Source organism: Grampus griseus (assembly GCF_964374135.1).
Source record: "Grampus griseus genome assembly, chromosome: 17".
Taxonomy (NCBI): Eukaryota; Metazoa; Chordata; class Mammalia; order Artiodactyla; family Delphinidae; genus Grampus; species Grampus griseus.
Genome location: NC_139011.1, coordinates 3,491,099 through 3,512,910, shown reverse-complemented (window position 1 = coordinate 3,512,910; position 21,812 = coordinate 3,491,099). Strand labels below are relative to the sequence as shown.

Here is a 21,812-nt window from a genome sequence, read left to right as displayed (position 1 = left end):
TTCCTCCTCGACCACCACACAGCATCAGTCCTGGTGGTCCCCACCGCCCCAGGCCCACATCCCCACTGAGAGGGAAGGAACGCACTCTCGCAAGGTCACAGGCATCTCTTCAAACCTTCGCCCAGGATTTGGGGCCCTCAGCATCTCCAGTTTACAAATAAGAAACCCAGGCCCAGAGAACTTGCTGACTCGTCCACAGAAGTTGCCCCATGAGGAAGCAGCAGACAGGACTGAGACCCGTGGTGGGTTTGTGCCATCCACAGGTCTGCCTGTGGCACGTGATGTAACCACCATCACGCAGCAAACCTGACGGCTGTGCTCTCTGCCGCCACCCCCTAGAGTATTAACAATTTCAGGGTATCCTTGCTGAGGGAATGACCCCAAAACACAGAGAAAGCTCTACGTACAGCCAATGCAAGTAACTTACATAACAACAAACACCTCCAAAAAACAGAAACAGCCAAACACCAGAGCAGGTACTAAGTTATCTTGTATCCATTTGATGAAATTACGGTGAGGACTTAAACAGCATGTGTTAAGACATGTTTATAACATGGGAAATACTTATGTTTTGTCAAGTATAAAAAAGGACACAGAAGTACTACAGTATGATCATCTCTATGAACAAAATTTAAGTTGGGGGACAGGAAAAAGACTTAGAAATGCACACAAATGAAATGAAGTAGAGACTGTTTTGGGGGGGGGGGATGTGGGAAAAGGGTAATTTTTCTCTATCCAACTTTTCTGATTTCCCCTGGCTTTCTACAGTGAGAATATATTGCTTTCAAGAAGTGAGCTAGTGGAAGGGTCAAGAGTCCAGGGTGTGGAAAGCTGCCTTTGAAGAACCAGGAGGACAGCCCAAGTTATGGGGTGAGGAGCTGGTGGCTCCAAGATGTCGGCTCCACTGCAGAGGGGACAGTGAGGGTAGGAGGTGACGTGTGCTGAGGCCAGGGATGAAGACCCCACCCCACGCACGGTGGGCCGGGGAGGCCAGCCTGGGGCAGGAGGGAAGCAGACGAAACTCACCGCCTTCCCTCACGGGCCACTACCCTGGAACTGCGTTCACAAGAGGGTGAGAAAGTCACCCGAGAAACCCAGACTCCCACAATGCCCATGTCATGATCAATGACCAAGAGTCACACAGTCACTTGACAGAACAGCTCAAGAGCCTTAAATACGCGCACGTCTTTTGACTTGGTAACTCTAAAGCTAGGAAACTGATCTAAGTCAGGAAAGTCTACCTAAGGATGTTCCTTGGAAGCAGCCAGATATGGTAATAGTTAAATGACACTCTGAACAGGAAAATACTACGCACTGTTTCTGGAGACCGTGGATGCCTCAAGGACAGGAACTGGGCTGCCGGGGATGCTGCTGGGAGCCCAAAAGCTCAGCCCCGAGCTGCCTGGCACCGCGGACACTGCCAGTGAGACCTCCTGGCAGAAACGCCTTTCAGGTCCTGGTATTATTGTTTAAAACGTCATGCATCTTCTCCAGGATAAAATCTTTTAATACTTGCATTATTTGCCAACACACTGGTATGCATGTGACACATGACAAGGAAAACACCTGCAAGGAGACCAGTGCAAATCCAGCAAGGGCCTCTGACCTCTCCCAATGTACCCTCCCCACCCCCAATCTCTGGAATGAGTCAGACCCTCCAGGGCTCACTCCCAGACTGCCGAGGCCTTGGGGAATTTCTTCTGACTGACATGATGCCTTAATGCAAGTTTTGTGTCACTGTGTTTCCTCGGGCTGGTTGGGGCTGGGAGTCTGATCCTCCTCAGCTGCCACATAACGGTGGCAGTAGCTGGCTGAGCCCGGGTCATCAAGAGACAAGACATTCCAAACTAGGAAAGCGAGGGACACCCCCAGAGGTGCAAGCAGTGACACATTCCGCAGAAACACCGCCCGCCTCCTTCCACTCGGGCTGGACCAGCGAGGCGGCGGCTTCCACGGAAGGAGCCCCCGGTGCAGCACACAGTCCACTCACGGCTGCCGTGTCAGCGCCCCTCACAGGACTCCCAACAACCTTCACGGGCGGGAGTAGGGAGCCCAGCAGAGTGGGCAGCCCCCGGGCAGCGCGAGGGGCTCTCACAAACTGAAGGGGAAGTGCAGGAACTCCAGGAGGAAGGCCTGTTCTCTTCAGACCCCTGGGATAATTTTCCTGTGTGTCTAGCATGCCAAAGGGGGAGGTCAAGCTAATTAATTAAGCAGATGAAATACCAGATACTAATTTACAATGGTTTCTGGGGTAAAGAGAAGAAGGTACACGTACAAGATTGTTTGCATCTGACCCAACATAGATTACATGATGGAATCATTTCCAGAGGATAATAAAGACTCCCACTTCAACAAAAATTCTACATTTACTTTGTTTCTCAACAAAATTGTTTCGCCGCTATTTAGGAAGGCAGAGACTGGGGTGAGAGTTCCAGGTGCAACGGGCAGCGAACGTTCAAATGCCTTTTTCGAAGTACCACCTCAGGGCGATCGCTCACGGGCTGAGCGCCAGGCTGAGTTAGGGTGTTTACCAAACAAACTGTCCGAGCTAGTCCGGGAGAGACGAGCTAACGGCAGCCTCGCTCCCGCGCACCACCCTCATCACGGGAGATGCAGAAACATCTGCAGAAGACACGCCCATGCGGACACCAAGTGCCCCCACGGAGGACGGCAGACTCCACAGCGAATGGACCCCGAGGGCCCCTCCACGTCACTGCCACACCTGTGCTCAGAGGGCAGCGAGCCCGTTCACGAGGCTGTGCCCGGGCAGAGCTCGGTAGACACGCAGAGGCCGGCCCGGCGGTGAGCTTCCCTCCCCCCCACGGCTCTCTGTGACGTCCGCACACACTGCCAAGCGCGAGCCTGCGCATTCTGAGAAAAGGAGCGCATGCCCCCGAGGTGACGAGTGGTACTCACCCCACAGGAGAGGGGCCAGCTGCAGATGCTCCAGGACCAGCTGGCTCAGGAGTCCTTCCACACTCGCCTCACCTGTGCGCTTCAGAGAGGGGTGAGCCGCGTTAAGGAAAACTCCGCTGCCTCCGAGTCCCGGGCCAGGGGGAGAAGTTCCAGAAGTTTCTCCACAGACTCCCAGACGGGAAACCTCCCACGGCAGGTGACTGTCCCCCTGCTCTCCAGGGATGGTGTAACCAACCACAAGATATCACCTGAGTGTGTGGGAAACAGGTACGTAAATGTGGCAAGGGCCTCTCCCCCCCCCCTCCCCTCCCCCAGATCTGGTAAATTGAGCTGTTACGTGAAGAAGGGAAATCCACTGGGATAATTTCAATCCAACAGCTATTCTTGCTGGGGGAAATAAAGAAGAGGGAAGGTTGTTTTTCCTAAAAAGGATGCAAACTGTGGCTGACTGTTCAATACAACCAAGTGCGTCTCTCTACACGTGTCGGTTTCATGCCAGTTTCACGTCTGCCCTGTTATACATCTTGATGTAATTACACATATTACAAACGGACTCACGCGAGTTCATAATCGAGGAAGTCATACGGCCTCTCAGCAAGTATCGGTGGATGAAGAAATTAGGTTTAGAAAGGCAGAAAACAGACGTGTCCAAGGTGCTAATGTTAAACAGCCAGTGTGGTCCTCAGAGAGAGATCTATAAACCTCTCTCCCTTTTCCTACATACATTAAAGCCCCAGTACTTAGGTTGCAATCAAAAGGGAAGAACGTCATTCCTGACATTCTCTAGTGACTGAGGAAGTGGGGGAAAATCCCATTACTTTCTTCCATTAGCAAGTTAATTGCATTCAACAAACACAGAGTGTGTCTGAAACAAGACAGGCATGGTGAGAAGCACTGAGGACACTGAAATGACTGGACGTGAACCTTGAACTTGAGAGGCTCACATTCCAACAAAGATGACAATATAGGAACAGACCGTTGCACTTGCCCAGCCTGAGGACAGCCGGGTCGGGATAAAGCCACACAGGCAGAGTAGAACGGGCTGGGGCAGGGAGCGAGGGGTGCCGAGGCCCCGAGGGAATGAAGGCCAGAGCTCCCGGGTCCCTCCTGCCAGAGAGGGACACCCAGCCCTCAAACAGCCCAGCCGAGCATCTGCGGAGAGCCGTTCAGACAAGAGGGCTGCTCAGGAGAGCCAGCTGGCTGCACGCGGCAACGGGCCTCAGGCCGGGCACAGGCCAAGCTGCTGGCGTCCAGGACGCTCAGGAGCACCGCCCACCTGCCTCTCCAGCCCCGGGTCCTGCTTTGGCTGCCTTGGCCCTGTTTCAATTCTTCCAAAACACAGTGTGCTCTCTCAGAACTCCATACCCTCCACCTTCTGTGCTCTTTGCCTGGAAATGCTTTTCCCTGCCTCTTCCCGCTCCTCACTGTACTCATACCTTAACCCTTACCGCAGACCTCACTTCCTCCAGGAAGGCCTCTCTGAACTGTCTCTGCTCCGAAGGCTCTCGGCATCCCCTCGGCAGCCCTCACTAGATGTGTGTGTCTTCCATTGTCTGGCTTCATCACTCGCCTGTCCGCTGGGCGAGGGCAGAGCCCTCATTCTGGGGCCTGGAACAGTGTCTGCATCATCGTGGCCGCTCCATGAACACTGGCTGATGACTAAATGAATGCTGGCATGAGTCAACATCCCAGGTAAGCGGTGCAGGGGCCACATCTGTGTGTGTGTTTCTTTCTGTTTTCTTTCCTGACTCTCTCTGGGGGTTATTTTCACTTGTATGAAATTAAGACTTCAGAATATGGCATATTACTCCCTCTTGTTAAAAAAAAAAAAATCATGCCAGGCTTTTGAGGCTGATCGCACCCCGGTGCTTGAAGAACAGAAAGAGTGCCTAACAAACATGGCCAGGATGAGGAGCCTTTGAAATGATTAGTGAGAAGAGCAAGTTAGGATGTGAGTAATTTCAAAGTTGCCAAATGGCACTGGGGCTTTGGAAACCATTCCAATAGCATATTTCCGTATTCGGACATGAGCCATAAAATTATACAGCTGAGCTAGTAAAGCCAGTTACCTGCACACACATCCCCTCCCCTTCAGCCCCACGAGCCACCAAAGCAGTCTTGTGTCTGAGCCTGGACACAGGAATGCAACCCTGGCTGACCAGTCAGCTATGCAGATGCTCTATCAGCCACTTTTAGAGCCCAGGTTACAATGTTATAGCGAGGACAGTGGACATGGCAGTGGCTTCTCTTTCCTAAACACATGGACTCTGGCGTTGGGGGCAAGAGGTCAACAGAGAATGATGATGAGGACAATAATTCCTATCATTATTTCTGCTAGAAGGAGTATTTCCAAAGCGAGTCCCATGAGAGAGGCTGTGTGCTAAATGTTTAACATGTATCTTCTCAATTTAACACTATTTTCAAATTGAGTATGTGGTGGGTTTAAAATAGGGACTGTTATTTCCATTGCAGAGATTTTTAAAACTCAGGCCCATGGGGATAACAAGAAAGCAGACACGGCTAGGAAGTGGTAGGATTGAGGCCATCTGACCCTGGAGCCCACACTGCAGCCCACACTTTCAGACACTTTACTATGAACACAGTATCGATTCCTCACAATAAACCTGGAAGCCAGGACCCGTGATCCCCACCGGACAAACGAGGATCCTCTGTGCACAGGGCCGGGGCCCGGCCAGGACCCCAGCACTGTCAGGGGCAGAGTCACCGCCTGCTCCCAGCATGGCGCGTGGTGGCCAGCCTCTTTCCTCCAGCCCTGAGGGAGGCCCACGGGGAGCTCTCCGTGGTGCTGAAGTACCTGTCTCCCCACTTCAAGCCCTTCCTAGTCACCTGGGACGCAGCAATTAAGTTTCCAGGTCAGCCGATGGGTTCTTGCCCCCAAGATATACTCCTGTCCCTTAGGAGGGCAGGGGTGGTGACACTGCAGCAGGGGGAATGTAGACCACTGTGGGTGCCAACCAGGCTTTGCAAGTCTCCTAGCCACACCCTCAAGTAATGATCATCGACAACCCCTGTGCGCCTGGAACGTAAGAAAACTCAAGTGCCCAGCTCAGTGCATCCAACTCACATTCGTTCTGCCTCTGGAGCCTCCCACAGGCAGCTTCTGGCTCCCCGCAAGGAGCCACGCATCCCTCTCACAGCGCCCCCTGCGCCTGCCACTTCCTGCCTCAGAGCCACGGCTGAGCTCCCCGGAGCCACCGCACTCCACTCACGCCTCTCAGAGGTGGCGAGCCTCGCAGTGCGGGCTGGCCCTTGCTCACTGCCAACCCCGACTCAAACCTGCCGGGCTGATGAGCCGCCGGCTCTGCCGTCACGACTGCTTGGCCGCTCATTTTTGCAAACCAGTAAGACAGACTTCAGAGGGCTGCTTGTGGCTCCAAACCCAGGAGAGTAAGGGACATGCCCCTGGTCAGTGGCACTGCGCCTGGCACACAGGAGGTGCTCCATCAATGCTCAGGGCTTCTCACTGAGCACCTACTTACCTAAGGGGCATCTCACACAGTGCTCACAGCAACCTCAGGTTGAGGAAACCCCTTCGGGGATGTTAAGCCACACAGCCAGGAAGGGAGGATCCAATTTAGCCCTTCAGCTCCAGGTGCAGAGCTCCTCCCTGCCGGGGGTGGGCCTGGATTCACATCAGGGTATCAATACCTACAGCGTGGGCTGTGGTAGCTGCTGGGGACGAGAAGACCCACCAGGTGAGATCCTGCCTACTTTTAAGAAGCCCAGCCTATTGTGCAAGGATGATACCGTAGTATTATTAGTCACCCATCATTGTTAATTACATTTAATTAATCAATATTTGTGCAGAGCCTTTTTGTTTACAAATGTTTTCATGCACATTGTCTCAGTTAATCTTCTACGAGTCTTGGGAACCATGGATATTTGCTTCCAAATCTTAAAAACAACGCCAGATGCTAGGAAAATGCAGAAAGTTAATAAAATACCTTCCCTTTCATTTTCTGCTAGCCCGTTAGCGGTGAAATATTCAGTCATGCACTGCAATCAAAGGACCGTTTAAAACCACGGAGCAGTTTTTGAGATCCTGCCTGTGTGTATGGGACTGAAGTTTACCAGGACCCAGCCTGATGCTCTAGAAGAAATGACTGTTCAGTCAGCTCTTCCCTTGGGGAATGTGCAGCCTGGCGGGTGGCAGGCCTGGGTCCTCTCACAGGAGAGTGCAGCACCGTGCTCTGAACACCCGGTTGTCATAAGCGGTCTACTGAGACCCAGCCCGTGAGAGCTGCGGATGCAGATGTTTCTAAACGGGCCCCCAGGTGAGCGTTCCGGAGTGGGGAGCTCGTTGAGGAGCAGGCCTGCACCTTGGCACCACCCCCGCCAGGAAGATGGGTTGTCTGCGCCCCATGTGCCAGCGCTGGAGTGATAACCCCAGGTGCAGGGACTTAGCCCAGCCCCACTTCAGCTCAAATCAATTAGCAAATTGTCACAACTAGAAATTACGCTAATGGAAAGGCTGCTTTGGGTGATTAATGAGCCTCTTTCCCATGACTCTGTCCTCCGATTTGCTTCACGAACTTTGAGAATGCTGATGCTGGGCTGTTCTCATCCCAGCAGGGCCGCCAGTGTCTGGGCTCAGCTCCCTGGACAGCGCCACGAACTGCCAGGGAGAGTCTGCACGCGGTTCGGGGCTGCAGGTCTTGCGGGGGGAGAACAGTCGAGTCAGAGGATGGAGGGCAGGCAACATGGAGAGAGCCCTGTGGGGTAGGTGTGCCAATCAGCAGCGTGCCCGAGGAACGCGACGTCTCTTTGGCTTCATCTGAAAAATGGGGATAACTTGAAGGCCCTGGCAGAGACCAGATGCTCTTCCGCTCTTTTGCCCAACACAGAGCTAATAAGAGCACAGACTCTGAAGCCAGGCAGCTGGATGAGAACCCAAGCTCTGCCACTTACTAGCTGGGTGACCCAGAACAAGTTAGGTAAACTCACAGGACCTCAGGTTTCTCATCTGTGGACTGTGGATAAAAACTACTTCACAGGGTTTTTGTAAAAACTGAGTAAATCTAGGTAAATTGCTCAGAACAGTGCTGGCATCTAGTAAGTGCCGTAAGGTGTTAGCTGTTACTTAAGTTCTGTAATTTTATGATTCTATTATATAAGATACACATGCTCACAATAATTGTCATGCCGGAAGTACACAGAACGTGTAAAAGCCCAGCGTGCACCCAACCACATGAACACGCTGCACGTTGACTCATGTGCATGTGTGCGCTCTCTCTCTCTCTCTCTCTCTCACACACACACACACACACACACACACACAGATTGGGAACTTTGCTTTGCACGCTAGGGAAAAGTCCTTCCCCACTCTCGTGAGCCGGCGAAACCTGAAATCTGCGCTCTGTGAGCCAAACCCTGATTCCATTCAGAGTAACTTCAAGGTATACATATTTGGGTTCGGGGGAGTCAAGAATCAAATATGTGTCCCTCCCACCTCACTCCCTCCGTCCCCTGAAGGCTAAAGGGCCAGGGCAACTTTACATCGAGGGTCGGGAGCAACGCTTCTCTTGGGCTGGCGTGGCTTCCCCACTATGAGGATTAAAGGCCTAACCAAGTGATTATCCACAGCTATAAACACTCACTCCCTAAAGACAAATACAAGATGCAACCCTGCATGTTACTGAAGATGATCAAGGAATCAGCTGTACCGATAAAGGGAGCTACTTGTATTAAAATTCATTTAGATAGAACTCTCTCTCCTAACATGACTATCAGAAAAACCTAGTGCACTGTTTTAAAGGAGTCTTATCTAAAAATACTTAACTTCTCTCAGGGAATGAGAAGACGGAGCTCCATCAGAAGCATCTGTGAGAGTTAGCCAGCAGCCAGTTAGAGAGGCTGAGAGGCCATCTCAGGCAATCCGGTGCAAACAGCGAACGCTCTGCCTCAGTCTCTAAAGGGAGGAGGGCTTGGCTATCGGCAAATTCTCCTCACTGGCGGGGATGCGGTCTCGGAAGCTGAGAAGCCAGGTGTGGCCGTATGCCAGGTGGCCTGTCCTGGTGGTGACCAACCAAACTGAGGACGTCGTGCCTAGAGTCTTACAGGGTTGACCCCAAGTACAGACTGATGACAGACGTCACAGCCGCTGCTGCGCTTCTGGAATTTATAGAGGGCCACTTGTGTCTGTGAGGCCAAACACGGCACCATCAGCGGCACGGCCCGGGTCAGCCCTGGGAAGGCAGCCCCTCGGGGGCGCAGCCGTGCTCTCAAGAGAACGGCCACACTCCCCTTCCCAGTTATTAAGGACTCTGTGCCCTCTGTGTCCCCCGAAGACATTCCAGCCCCCACTCCGGGCTGCTGATTCTTCGGCACCTAAGGCCCACTGTACCACTGGGGTCCTTGAGCCTCTGCCTCACCCTCAAAGCAGCCAGATGGTTACAAACGATCTCCAGACAGAAGGCGGGAGACGCGTGCTTACCAGACCAGACCACCTGGCAGAGACTCAGCCCAGATGGTCCAGGCCGCCAGCTTCGTGGGGATCAGCTGAGCTGGGCACCCAGTCCTTGTCGGGAAACCTATATGGGGTTGGATTCTAACAGGTCAGCAAGCATCTCAGCAAACCCTGAAATGCTCTCTGAAGAGAGATTTGCAACAAAAACGAGGAAAGCGAGAAGGGGCGCTGACAACAAGCTTGCTCCTAGCGTCTCCCGCATCTGTTTCCACCGCAGACAGCCTGCGCAGGGCTGCCCCCTGGAAATGGAGACGGGCTTCCACTCAGACGAATCTTGCTGGTTGCAAACTCCCTTCCTACGTTCATCACAGCACTCAGCGTAGTGCAACCAAGCTGGTGACCATCGGCTGCGTCAATCAAATGGAAACCACTGAGTCACCAAAAGGTTCCAGTAGCTACATGGAAGGATTCCAGGCAGCACCGGGGCGGGGAAGAGAGCACGCGCTCGGGCCCCATCGGGCAGAGTCCACACCCCATCTTGCTCACCGCAGTGTCCCCGGCGCTGGGCGCAAACCGCAGCACATCGCAGGTCATCAGGAAATAGCTGCTGACACCACCTGACCTCAAGAACAGCACAGCCTGGCAAGGGAGACAGTCCTGGGAAGAAAACAAACTTTCCTGTGCTCTGTAAGCAGTATTCCAAACGAGAGTTAAGCACTGAGAATTGCAGGACCCCAGAGGAGGGGCAGTTCCAGCCAGGGCCAGATGGCAGAGGGGGCAGAGAGGGCTCCGTGGAAGATGGAACACGTGAGGCCAACCATAAAGGACGACCCGCACCTGCTTCAATGCTGATGCTTGTTCCTCCGTCTCTGAATTACCGTGGAAAGTGAAAACAGATATGGTCAGCTTCCATACGTCCCCAAACCAGACGCTCTGGGTGATTGTCAGAACTGCCAACCCAGCCCCTTTCAGGCAGGCCCCAGCAGAGGTGGAGGTGAGGACGCCAGGGGACAGTCGTGGGGGAGGTCTGGCCCAGCGTCCCTTGTCCAGGAGAAGCCTCACCTGAGGCCGGGTCGCCTGAGCAGCGCCGGGTCTTCCAGCAGGAAGCGTGTCCCCTGTACTGACACACCCTAGGGTCAGGGGCCATGACGGCACCACGAGGGTGAGGCCTCACTTCAGGTTGACTTCAGTCAACAGGAAAATAACACACGTTCTGGGATCCTGGCTCTCCAGCTCCCAGCACCATCTCAGGTGAGTTACTTAATTTCCAAAATTTACTTATTTACTTCTTCTTTTTTTTTTTTTTAGGTTAGGTCATACAGTTTTTTGTTTTTTTTAAAACATCTTTTTTGGGGTATAATTGCTTTACAATGGTGTGTTAATTTCTGCTTTATAACAACTTATTTACTTCTTAAAAAGGGGTAGGTATTACCTGTTTTGTAGGTTTGAGGGAAAGTGCTAATATCCCGTCTGGCACCTGGTACGGGATCAGAAGGGCAGTTACAACTGTTAGAACTGACCCTAGCGGCAACCGGCAACCCGGACCAGGGGTCGTCATGGTGCTGAATGGATGGAGACACGGGCCTGACAGGTCACCACCTCCCTGCTGGACGCAGGAGACAGCAGAGCCAGGCCTTCGGAGCCAGGGCTCCGGCCCCCAACGATGCAGCATCTTTGGTCCCAGCCCAAAGGCAAATGCAGACGGTCACTGGGTCACATGCGGGGGCTACTACCTGCTACTGACAGAGTTCCGGGAGAGCTGGCTGTATTAAGGTTTCCCAATTTCAGTAACAATGGTCCAACAGTGGCAGCTGGAGGGAAGAAGAAGGTTCAAAGAAGAAGAATGGAAAGCAAGGGCGTGTTTATCCGGAAAGCGCGGACAGGCCTTTCTGTGCAGGCCGCCCCTCCCCGCCCCCAGGAGCCCCACCGACATCACCCCCAGGCAAGCTCCTCCCGCGAGATGGACGCACTCAGGAGGGCATTCCCTTTCAAAGTCACCAGGCTGAGGTGAAACAAGGCATAGGCAAGGGAGGAGGGCGGGCTTCAGGACAGGTCTCTGTGAGGAGTCCTTCGTCCTGGGCGGAATAAGGATCGAAGCGCAAGGACAGGAGAGCCCCAGGTGTGACGGGGGCAAGCCTGATGGCGGGGAGGGCGCTGGTCCTGCAGGCGCCACACGACAGGGCTCCTCGCGGTACCGTCACCTCCCCCCACTACACTGGGAGGAACGGGAAACAGAGGGGTTAGGCTGAGACCCAGCGGCTGGCAGGGAGGGGTGAGGCGGGGGCAGAGCGCCTGCCGGTCCCACGTCCAGCTCCGCTGCCCGGCATCCCTTCCCCAGCCCCGCAGACAACACACTAAGTAACTGACACACAGGAGCCGTGCAAGCGGCGGTTTTCACAGCAGTGATGATGATGGAAGTGATAAACAGAAAAGAGACAGGTATCGTAAATCTAAGGGAAACAAGCAGTATTCAATTCATGAGCTCATTTGGCGGGGCCAGCGTGTAAACCCCACCTCAGAACCAGTGAGCGCCAGGGCTGAAAACACCGCTAGGCCCCTGGTGCTCACTGCCCCTGGATGGCCAGGTGCCCTCCACCACCTCCTCCACATGAGGTCACCCTGTCCCTGCAGAGGTGGGTCTCCTGACCCACCGGGCAGCCTGCGGGGACCCGTGGACTGTGTTGGCTCTCGGCCAGTTACCAGGCTCCTTGTAATAAAGCCCGCCCTTTATTATAAGGGGGGGAGGGACGGACTGGGAGTGTGGGGTTACTAGATGCAAACTGTTACATACAGAATGAACAGACGACAAGGTCCTACTGTGCAGCACAGGGAGCTATACTCAATATCCTGGGGTAAACCATAGTGGAAAAGAATATGCAAAAGAATGAATATACGTGTATAACTGAGTCACTTTGCTGTACAGCAGAAATTAACACAACATTGTGAATCAACTACACTAAAATGAAATATAAATTAAAAAGTAAAAATAAAAATAAAGTCTGCCCTGCATCTTTCACAGAGTGGCGGGGGAGGTCAGACGAGAGGAGGGACCTGAAAGCTCGGCTGGGTTGTACTGGGAGGGACAGATCTTCACGGCCTGCAGGGAGGCTGGGCTCTGCTGGAGAGCCCTGGAGGTCGATGCTCACAGGCTGCTGCGGGCAGGACCTGAAGGAGGAGGCCCCTCGTCTTCAGGAAGGGAGGGGAGGAGGGAAGGGGGCAAGGAGGCAGGCAGGGCAGCCCGACTGCTCCGCACAGCCTGAGAGACACCTGGCCCCTGCTGCCCCAGACTGCATTCTGTACAACCAGTCACAGGGGACGACTCAGGTCCCCAGTGTGTGTCAGGAATGTGCTTAGAATACTCCAGGCCTGCCGGTCCTTACCGCAGGAAAGCTGTCTCAGCCCTCCCGGGCTGCACCGTGAGTGTCCGTCTCTGCGTCTGCCCCTCCCACAGACTGGGGGCGTCTCCAGGGCTCAGCACACGGAAACAGCATACGTACAGGCTGTTAGCCAGGTGCAGAGTAGGTCTGGAGCTCCCGGTGTCCCTGCCACGTATCTGGATGTTGCAGATATGACCCAGACAGGTGTGCACACACCTACCGCAAGAGCCACAGTTTCCTTTAAAACACGTCTGTCCAGCCTTACGTGCCACATATGGGCCATTTTTATTACTACGGTGGGTGTCAAACTAGGCTCAAATTTTTTATGAAGTCTAAATATTGAGAAAATATTAAAATGCATAATGAAATAATTAGCCAATTCAATCTTTGGTCTTTCCATCTGCTTGAATTTAGATTTACAATAGCAAAAGTCTGCTATCCATCCCATGCCAGATGTCATTACCAGATAGGAGGGGAAGTGGGGAGAGAGGGAATGTCCTTAATGCTAATTCTCTTCACTCAAATTCGCCTTTGGTGACAGTCTTCCAATCCCTAAACTAGGAGACAGGTGTGTCTGGCACATGGTAGGCATTCAATAAGGATTTGCAGCATGAATTATTAATCGAACACAAAATAGGGAAGTCAGCTTCTTGAAAGAATCAAGGCTAAAACGAGAGAAACCCAAAGACATTTTAGTACGTTTTCAATAGTTTTCAAAGCACGTTCAGAGTTTTGATGGTCAATATAACCCCGTTAGAAGGCAAGGACTGTGGGCTCAAGCAGGCCGGGGGGTTCAGTGCTGGCTCCTCCCCGTTTTCTGCAGGAACTCAGAGGCAGCTGCATCAGTAAGACGTGGTGAGAAACGCCCTGGGAGCTGTTGAGCGGTGCCGAGGACCATGTGGGACCCCTGGGGGCAGCACCCAGGAAATGACACTCGCAGGTGCTGCCGTGCGCCCTGGCTCCCAGTGAGGCCCAGTCTCCGTGAAACTTGGGGAGGCAGGGCCCCCCCAGTCCCAGAATGAGACCCCGCAGAAGGATGAACCCTTCCCACCGGGTGCCCGAGCACAGTGCCCCTCCTCCACGGGTGCCAGCCAGGCCTGCCTGGCTCTGCACGAGCCCCTGCACGAAGCCAAGGCTCCAGGACCCAGCGTGGCTCCACGCAGGAGGTGCGGAGCCTCCGCAACCCAAGGCCCAGAAAGGACCCTCCTGGCTCGTGCCAGGACGTAGACGCCAGGACTGAGCGCTAATGGCCTCCTTTTACGACCGCCCGCCCCCCGCTCCCTCCCCACCCCAGGATATGAGCACCTTCACCACGCTCCCCATGGGGACCTGGCCTGGCGGGGAAGCGCTTTGCCGCCGGCCGCCCCCCCTGGGTGCGTCCTTGGCCGCACCACTTCCTGGCTGGACTCAGGGTTAGTCAGCTCACCCTGCTGAGATCCCGTTTCCCCAGCGGACCGTGAGAGGCGCCGACCAGAGAGGTGTGAACAGTTGACAGAGGTGACGGATGCAGCGAGCCTGGGGTGCGGCGTGGGTGCCACCTTCCTCCATGCTACGACACTCTGCTCACTCAAGCAGCGCCGGCTGACTATACCCTGACTCTGCTGAGAAGTGGGGTCACCGAGGGAAGGGCACCTCCCGCGGCCCCCCACCTTTTCACTTCTCTCTGTACAGAAGACAAACGCCTAGCTCCACCATGCATGCCAGGTTCCCTCCGTGAGCCCCTGAGCGCTCTAGTTTTTGGCGTCTGGTTCTCAAAGCCTTCCATCTACAGCGCTTTATCTGTCACAAGCCCCTCGGAGACAGGGGTCTTGTCTACCAAGCCCAGATTCACGTTAGCTGGTGCAAAGGAACTTGCCTCGGTCCTGGAAGCTGTGCCTCCTGCAGCCTAAGGTTGCTTCCAGAATCCAGGGCGACGAGCCCACACAACAGCCTGTGACTATCCCACTTCCGCAGAACCAGTGTGTGAACAAGGTAATCAACAGACATTCCCATCAGAGTTGCCTCTTCCTGGGAGACGCCCTGAGCGAGCCATCCTCTCGCACCGTGCGAACTGTGGGGCATCTCCCACCCCTGTCCCCTTGATAAACTTCTACTCACCCTTAAAAAGCCCGCCGTGGCGACACCCCCTCTGTGAAGCCGCCCCTGACTGCCCTACCCCCGGCAGCTTCATCCTCTGAACCTCACAGCAGTTGGCATAACGCTCTGTCCCTGCTCCCCAGCCGTCCGTTTAATCCTCAGATGACGCACACGCTCTTTGGGACCGGGCAACCCCATGAAGCCCCGCCTGCGCACTGCAGTCCCTCAGGCCACTTGCCGCATACCCAACCCAAGGCAGGCACCGAGTAAAGACTGCTGGAAAAAACACGTCAATAGATAAGTGAACCTGAGTTTTCTCCAGAGCCCCACTCACCCAGCCGAGCGTCTACCACGAGCCAGGCACTGATCGGAAACTCAAGGCAGGGCCACTCATTTTATGAAACCATCTTTTTTGTGCAGTCCTCCTAACGCCCCCACCCCAGGCTTTGCAAAATGGCATCTGCGTGCCTTGCTGAGCTGTACAGCCTGATTTCAGTTTCCCCAACAATCGTATCCTGTGTTCAGCTGTCAGTATGTGGAACCTCCCGACCCCAAGCCCAGCGTTGATAGGTGGCCGTTAGAACCGGTCACTAACACAGATCTCAACGCTGACAGGAAACACGTGATCCAAGTGAGAGCAGCTCCGGCCCCAAGGAGGCCTTTCCTCATCCTGAACCTGTACTTCACTCGTGGGGCCCTGGGCGTGGTGGAAGGGTGAGAAAATGCCCACTCTTTGGTCCTTATCTCCCTGCCATGCCGTTTGTGAGTTATCTGTGGCTAGCGCTCAACAGCTGACCCCTCTGGGGTCCTCCTCAGGGATCCGCAGGTCGGGGTGGGCACCGGGAAAAGGATATGATGGTCCAGTGGATGTCCAGCTTGCTGTTGATCTCCAGGCCTCGGGCTTCCTGCCTCTCCTCCTCCAGCTCCTTGGAATTTGCAAACTGCCCCTTCTCCCCAGGGGATTCTGGGAAACTCTCAAAGTTGAACTTGTCCACTTGAATAGCCATTCTAAGAGAAGGGCGAAACAGAGCAGAGAATTAATCAGGAGGGCAATTTCTTCTGTGGGCTGCTGGAAAAGCAGCCCATGCCAGCACGAGACAGGATAATGAATCATTATCGTTAGTAATTCATAACCGATTCACTCCAAGAAAATGAAATAATTGACTCCCAGGGTAGTACCAGCTTCAGAGCTGGCTCAACACCGTTTAGCACGGAAGACACAGTCAGAATGTCCAACCCCAGAAGGAAATCTGAATTCTGGAATAGGGTAAGGCAGAGAGGAAGCAAGGGAAAAATCACAGAGGGGCGACCTGGCAACCACTTACCCCTGGGCCCCCAAAAGCCAGGGGGAACTGCAGCCTCGTCATCAGAGCCCTGCCTGCCGCGCTGCACTTCACCCTTGGCCAGATGGACTTGCTCACACACGCCGAGTGCTCCGCCAGTCGCACAGCTCCCCACCTGCCCACTTCCAGCCCCTGAGCCCAGGACCCCACCCTCCCTTCAGGTCTCGGCGCAAGTACAACATCCTCTACAGAGCCTCCCACACTGCTGCTGTGTCCCGCACTCGCAACCTTCTGGCAGTTTCCAGAACACACCAGGCTCTTCCTCCCTTAGTCTTTGTGCCCACAGCTCCCCACATGGGAATGTTCTTCTCCTGACCCTTGGCACAGCTGGAGGCTTTCATCCTTTAGATTTGAGCTTAAGAAAGGCCTTCCCAGCCCACCTCTCCACAGCAGCTTTCCATCTCATCCCTCCCCTCACCCCATTCTCCACTGCGGCATTCAACCTATTTCTGCAATAGCATTTACCATGAGCTGTAAATATTTACTTCTGGATTTGTTAACTGTCTATCAATCCTACCAAAATTCAGCTCCTTGAGGGCAGAGATCCTCTTGTCTTGTTTACCAGTGTTTCCCAGGCCTGGAAAAAAAGCCTGCCGGGCACACTGGAGTAACCGGTTCAGAGAAGAAATGAATGAGTGAATTAAGATCCTTCCCTGGATCTAGGGGAAGACGACGGAACAGTAAGACGCGGAGATCACCTTCCTCCCCACAGATACATCAGAAATACATCTACACGTGGAACAACTCCTACAGAACACCTACTGAACACTGGCAGAAGACCTCAGACCTCCCAAAAGGCAAGAAACTCCCCACGTACCTGGGTAGGGCAAAAGAAAAAAGAATAAACAGAGACAAAAGGATAGGGACGGGCCCTGCACCAGTGGGAGGGAGCCGTGAAGGAGGAAAGGTTTCCACACACTAGAAGCCCCTTCGCGGGCGGAGACTGCGGGTGGCGGAGGGGGAAGCTTCGGAGCCGCGGAGGAGAGCGCAGCAACAGGGGTGAGGAGGGCAAAGCAGAGAGATTCCCGCACAGAGGATCAGGGCCGACCTGCACTCACCAGCCCGAGAGGCTTGTCTGCTCCCCCGCCGGGGCGGGCGGGGCTGGGAGCTGAGGCTCGGGCTTCCGCCGGAGTGCCGGGAGAGGACTGGGGTTGGCGGCGTGAACACAGCCTGCAGGGGGCTAGTGCGCCACAGCTAGCCGAGAGGGAGTCCGGGAAGAAGTCTGGACCTGCCGAAGAGGCAAGAGACTTTTTCTTCCCTCTTTGTTTCCTGGTGCGCGAGGAGAGGGGATTGAGAGCGCTGCTTAAAGGAGCTCCAGAGACGGGCGCGAGCCGCGGCTAAAAGCGCACACCCCAGAGACGGGCATGGGACACTAGGGCTGCTGCTGCCGCCACCAAAAAGCCTGTGTGCGAGCACAGGTCACTCTCCACACCTCCCTTCTGGGGAGCCTGTGCAGCCCGCCACCGCCAGGGTCCCGGGAACCAGGGACAACTTCCCCGGGAGAACGCACGGCGCGCCTCAGGCTGGTGCAACGTCACGCCGGCCTCTGCCGCCGCAAGCACGCCCCGCACTCCGTGCCCCTCCCCACCCCCCCCCACCCCCCGGCACCTGAGTGAGCCAGAGCCCGCGAATCAGCGGCTCCTTTAACCCCGTCCTGTCTGAGCGAAGAACAGACGCCCTCCAGCGACCCACATGCAGAGGCGGGGCCAGATCCAAAGCTGAGCCCCGGGAGCTGTGAGAATAAAGAAGAGAAAGGGAAATCTCTCCCAGCAGTCTCAAGAGCAGCGGATTAATCCCCACAATCAACCTGATGTACCCTTCATCTGTGGAATACCTGAATAGACAACGAATCATCCCAAATTGAGGAGGTGGACTTTGAGAGCAAGCTTTATTATTTTTTCCCCTTTTCCTCTTTTTGTGAGTGTGTATGTGTATGCTTCTGTGTGACATTTTGTCTGTATAGCTTTGCTTTCACCATTTGTCCTAGGGTTCTATCCGTCCGTTTTTTTTTTTTTTTTTTACTTTTTAAAACATTTTTTTCTTAATAATTATTTTTTTATTTTAATAACTTTATTTTCTTTTATCTTCTTCCTTCCTCCCTTCCTTCCTTCCCTTCCTTCCTTCCCTTTCTCTCTCTCTCTCTTTCCCTCCCAGCTCCAGGTAATATCAAACGGCGAAAATCTCCCACAGATCTCCCTCTCAACACCAGCACCCAGCTTCACTCAACGACCAGCAAGCTACAGTGCTGGACACCCTATGCCAAACAACTAGCAAGACAGGAACACAACCCCACCCATTAGCAGAGAGGCTGCCTAAAATCATAAGTCCACAGACACGCCAAAGCACATCACCAGACGTGGACCTGCCCACCAGAAACACAAGATCCAGCCTCATCCACCAGAACACAGGCACTAGTCCCCTCCACCAGGAAGCCTACACAACCCACTGAACCAACCTTAGCCACTGGGGGCAGACACCAAAAACAACGGGAACTACGAACCTGCAGCCTGCAAAAAGGAGACCCCCAAACACAGTAAGATAAGCAAAATGAGAAGACAGAAAAACACACAGCAGATGAAGGAGCAAGATAAAAACCCACCAGACCTAACAAATGAAGAGGAAATAGGCAGTCTACCTGAAAAAGAATTCAGAATAATGATAGGAAAGATGATCCAAAATCTTGGAAATAGAATAGACAAAATGCAAGAAACATTTAACAAGGACCTAGAAGAACTAAAGATGAAACAAGCAACGATGAACAACACAATAAATGAAATTAAAAGTACTCTAAAAGGGATCAATAGCAGAATAACTGAGGCAGAAGAATGGATAAGTGACCTGGAGGATAAAATAGTGGAAATAACTACTGCAGAGCAGAATAAAGAAAAAGGAATGAAAAGAATGGAGGACAGTCTCAGAGACCTCTGGGATAACATTAAACACACCAACATTCGAATTATAGGGGTTCCAGAAGAGAAAAAGAAAGACACTGAGAAAATATTTGAAGAGATTATAGTTGAAAACTTCCCTAATATGGGAAAATAAATAGTTAATCAAGTCCAGGAAGCACAGAGAGTCCCATACAGGATAAATCCAAGGAGAAACACATCAAGACTCATATTAATCAAACTGTCAAAAATTAAATACAAAGAAAACATATTAAAAGCAGCAAGGGAAAAACAACAACTAACACACAAGGGAATCCCCATAAGGTTAACAGCTGATCTCTCAGCAGAAACCCTACAAGCCAGAAGGGAGTGGCAGGACATACTGAAAGTGATGAAGGAGAAAAACCTGCAGCCAAGACTACTCTACCCAGCAAGGATCTCATTCAGATTTGATGGAGAAATTAAAACCTTTACAGACAAGCAAAAGCTGAGAAAGTTCAGCACCACCAAACCAGCTTTACCACAAATGCTAAAGGTTTCTCTAGGCAAGAAACACAAGAGAAGGAAAAGACCTACAATAACAAACCCAAAACAATTAAGAAAATGAGAATAGGAACATACATACAGATAATTACCTTAAATGTAAATGGATTAAATGCTCCCACCAAAAGACACAGACTGGCTGAATGGATACAAAAACAAGACCCATATATATGCTGTCTACAAGAGACCCACTTCAGACCTAAAGATACATACAGACTGAAAGTGAGGGGATGGAAAAAGATATTCCATGAAAATCGAAACCAAAAGAAAGCTGGAGTAGCAATTCTCATATCATACAAAATAGACATTAAAATAAAGACTATTTGAAGAGAAAAGAAGGACACTACATAATCATCAAGGGATCGATCCAAGAAGAAGATAAAACAATTGTAAATATTTATGCACCCACCATAGGAGCACCTCAATACATAAGGCAAATACTAACAGCCATAAAAGGGGAAATCGACTGTAAAACATTCATAGTAGAGGACTTTAACACTTTCACCAATGGACAGATCATCCAAAATGAAAATAAATAAGGAAACACAAGCTTTAAATGATACATTAAACAAAATGGACTTAATTGATATTTATAGGACATTCCATCCAAAAATAACAGAATACACATTTTCCTCAAGTGCTCATGGAACATTCTCCAGGATAGATCATATCTTGGGTCACAAATCAAGCCTTGGTAAATTTAAGAAAATTGAAATGGTATCAAGTATCTTTTCTGACCACAACGCTATGAAACTAGATATCAATTACAGGAAAAGATCTGTAAAAAATACAAACACATGGAGGCTAAACAATACACTACTTAATAACAAAGTGATCACTGAAGAAATCAAAGAGGAAATCAAAAAATACCTAGAAACAAATGACAATGGAGACATGACAACCCAAAACCTATGGGATGCAGCAAAAGCAGTTCTAAGAGGGAAGTTTATAGCAATACAATCCAACCTTAAGAAACAGGAAACATCTCAAATAAACAACCTAAACTTGCACCTAAAGCAATTAGAGAAAGAAGAACAAAAAAACCCCAAAGTTAGCAGAAGGAAAGAAATCATAAAGATCAGATCAGAAATAAATGAAAAAGAAATGAAGGAAACGATAGCAAAGATCAATAAAACTAAAAGCTGGTTCTCTGAGGAGATAAACAAAATTGATAAACCATTAGCCAGACTCATCAAGAAAAAAAAGGGAGAAGACTCAAATCAATAGAATTAGAAATGAAAAAGGAGAAGTAACAACTGACACTGCAGAAATACAAAAGATCATGAGAGATTACTACAAGCAACTCTATGCCAATAAAATGGACAACGTGGAAGAAATGAACAAATTCTTAGAAATGCATAACCTGCCAAGACTGAATCAGGAAGAAATAGAAAATATGAACAGACCAATCACAAGCACTGAAATTGAAACTGTGATTAAAAATCTTCCAACAAACAAAAGCCCAGGACCAGAGGGCTTCACAGGCGAATTCTATCAAACATTTAGAGAAGAGCTAACACCTATCCTTCTCAAACTCTTCCAAAATATAGCAGAGGGAGGAACACTCCCAAACTCACTCTACGAGGCCACCATCACCCTGATACCAAAACCAGACAAGGATGTCACAAAGAAAGAAAACTACAGGCCAATATCACTGATGAACATAGATGCAAAAATCCTCAACAAAATACGAGCAAACAGAATCCAACAGCACATTAAAAGGACCATACACCATGATCAAATGGGGTTTATTCCAGGAACGCAAGGATTCTTCAATATACGCAAATAAATCAACGTGATACACCATATTAACAAATTGAAGGAGAAAAACCATATGGTCATCTCAATAGATGCAGAGAAAGCTTTCGACAAAGTTCAACACCCATTTATGATAAAAACCCTGCAGAAAGTAGGCATAGAGGGAACTTTCCTCAACATAATAAAGGCCATATATGACAAACCCACAGCCAACATCATCCTCAATGGTGAAAAACTGAAACCATTTCACTAAGATCAGGAACAAGACAAGGTTGCCCACTCTCACCACTCTTATTCAACATAGTTTTGGAAGTTTTAGCCACAGCAATCAGAGAAGAAAAGGAAATAAAAGGAATCCAAATCAGAAAAGAAGAAGTAAAGCTGTCACTGTTTGCAGATGACATGATACTATACATAGAGAATCCTAAAGATGCTACCAGAAATCTACTAGAGCTAATCAATGAATTTGGTAAAGCAGCAGGAT

The 21,812-nt window shown here is 51.5% G+C and overlaps 1 protein-coding gene across 2 annotated transcripts in view; it reads right to left on the bottom strand.

Annotated features, from left to right (window-relative positions):
* Positions 1 to 21,812, bottom strand: part of TRAPPC9 (trafficking protein particle complex subunit 9) — a 505,716-nt gene that overhangs the window by 104,455 nt on the left and 379,449 nt on the right. For both annotated transcript variants that reach the window (XM_082675096.1, XM_082675097.1), the window contains 2 exons: positions 15,652 to 15,804; positions 2,917 to 3,008 (listed from right to left, as the gene is read on the bottom strand). In XM_082675096.1, the coding sequence (XP_082531222.1) occupies positions 2,917 to 3,008; positions 15,652 to 15,804 (245 nt within the window). The remainder of the gene's footprint in view (positions 1 to 2,916; positions 3,009 to 15,651; positions 15,805 to 21,812) is intronic.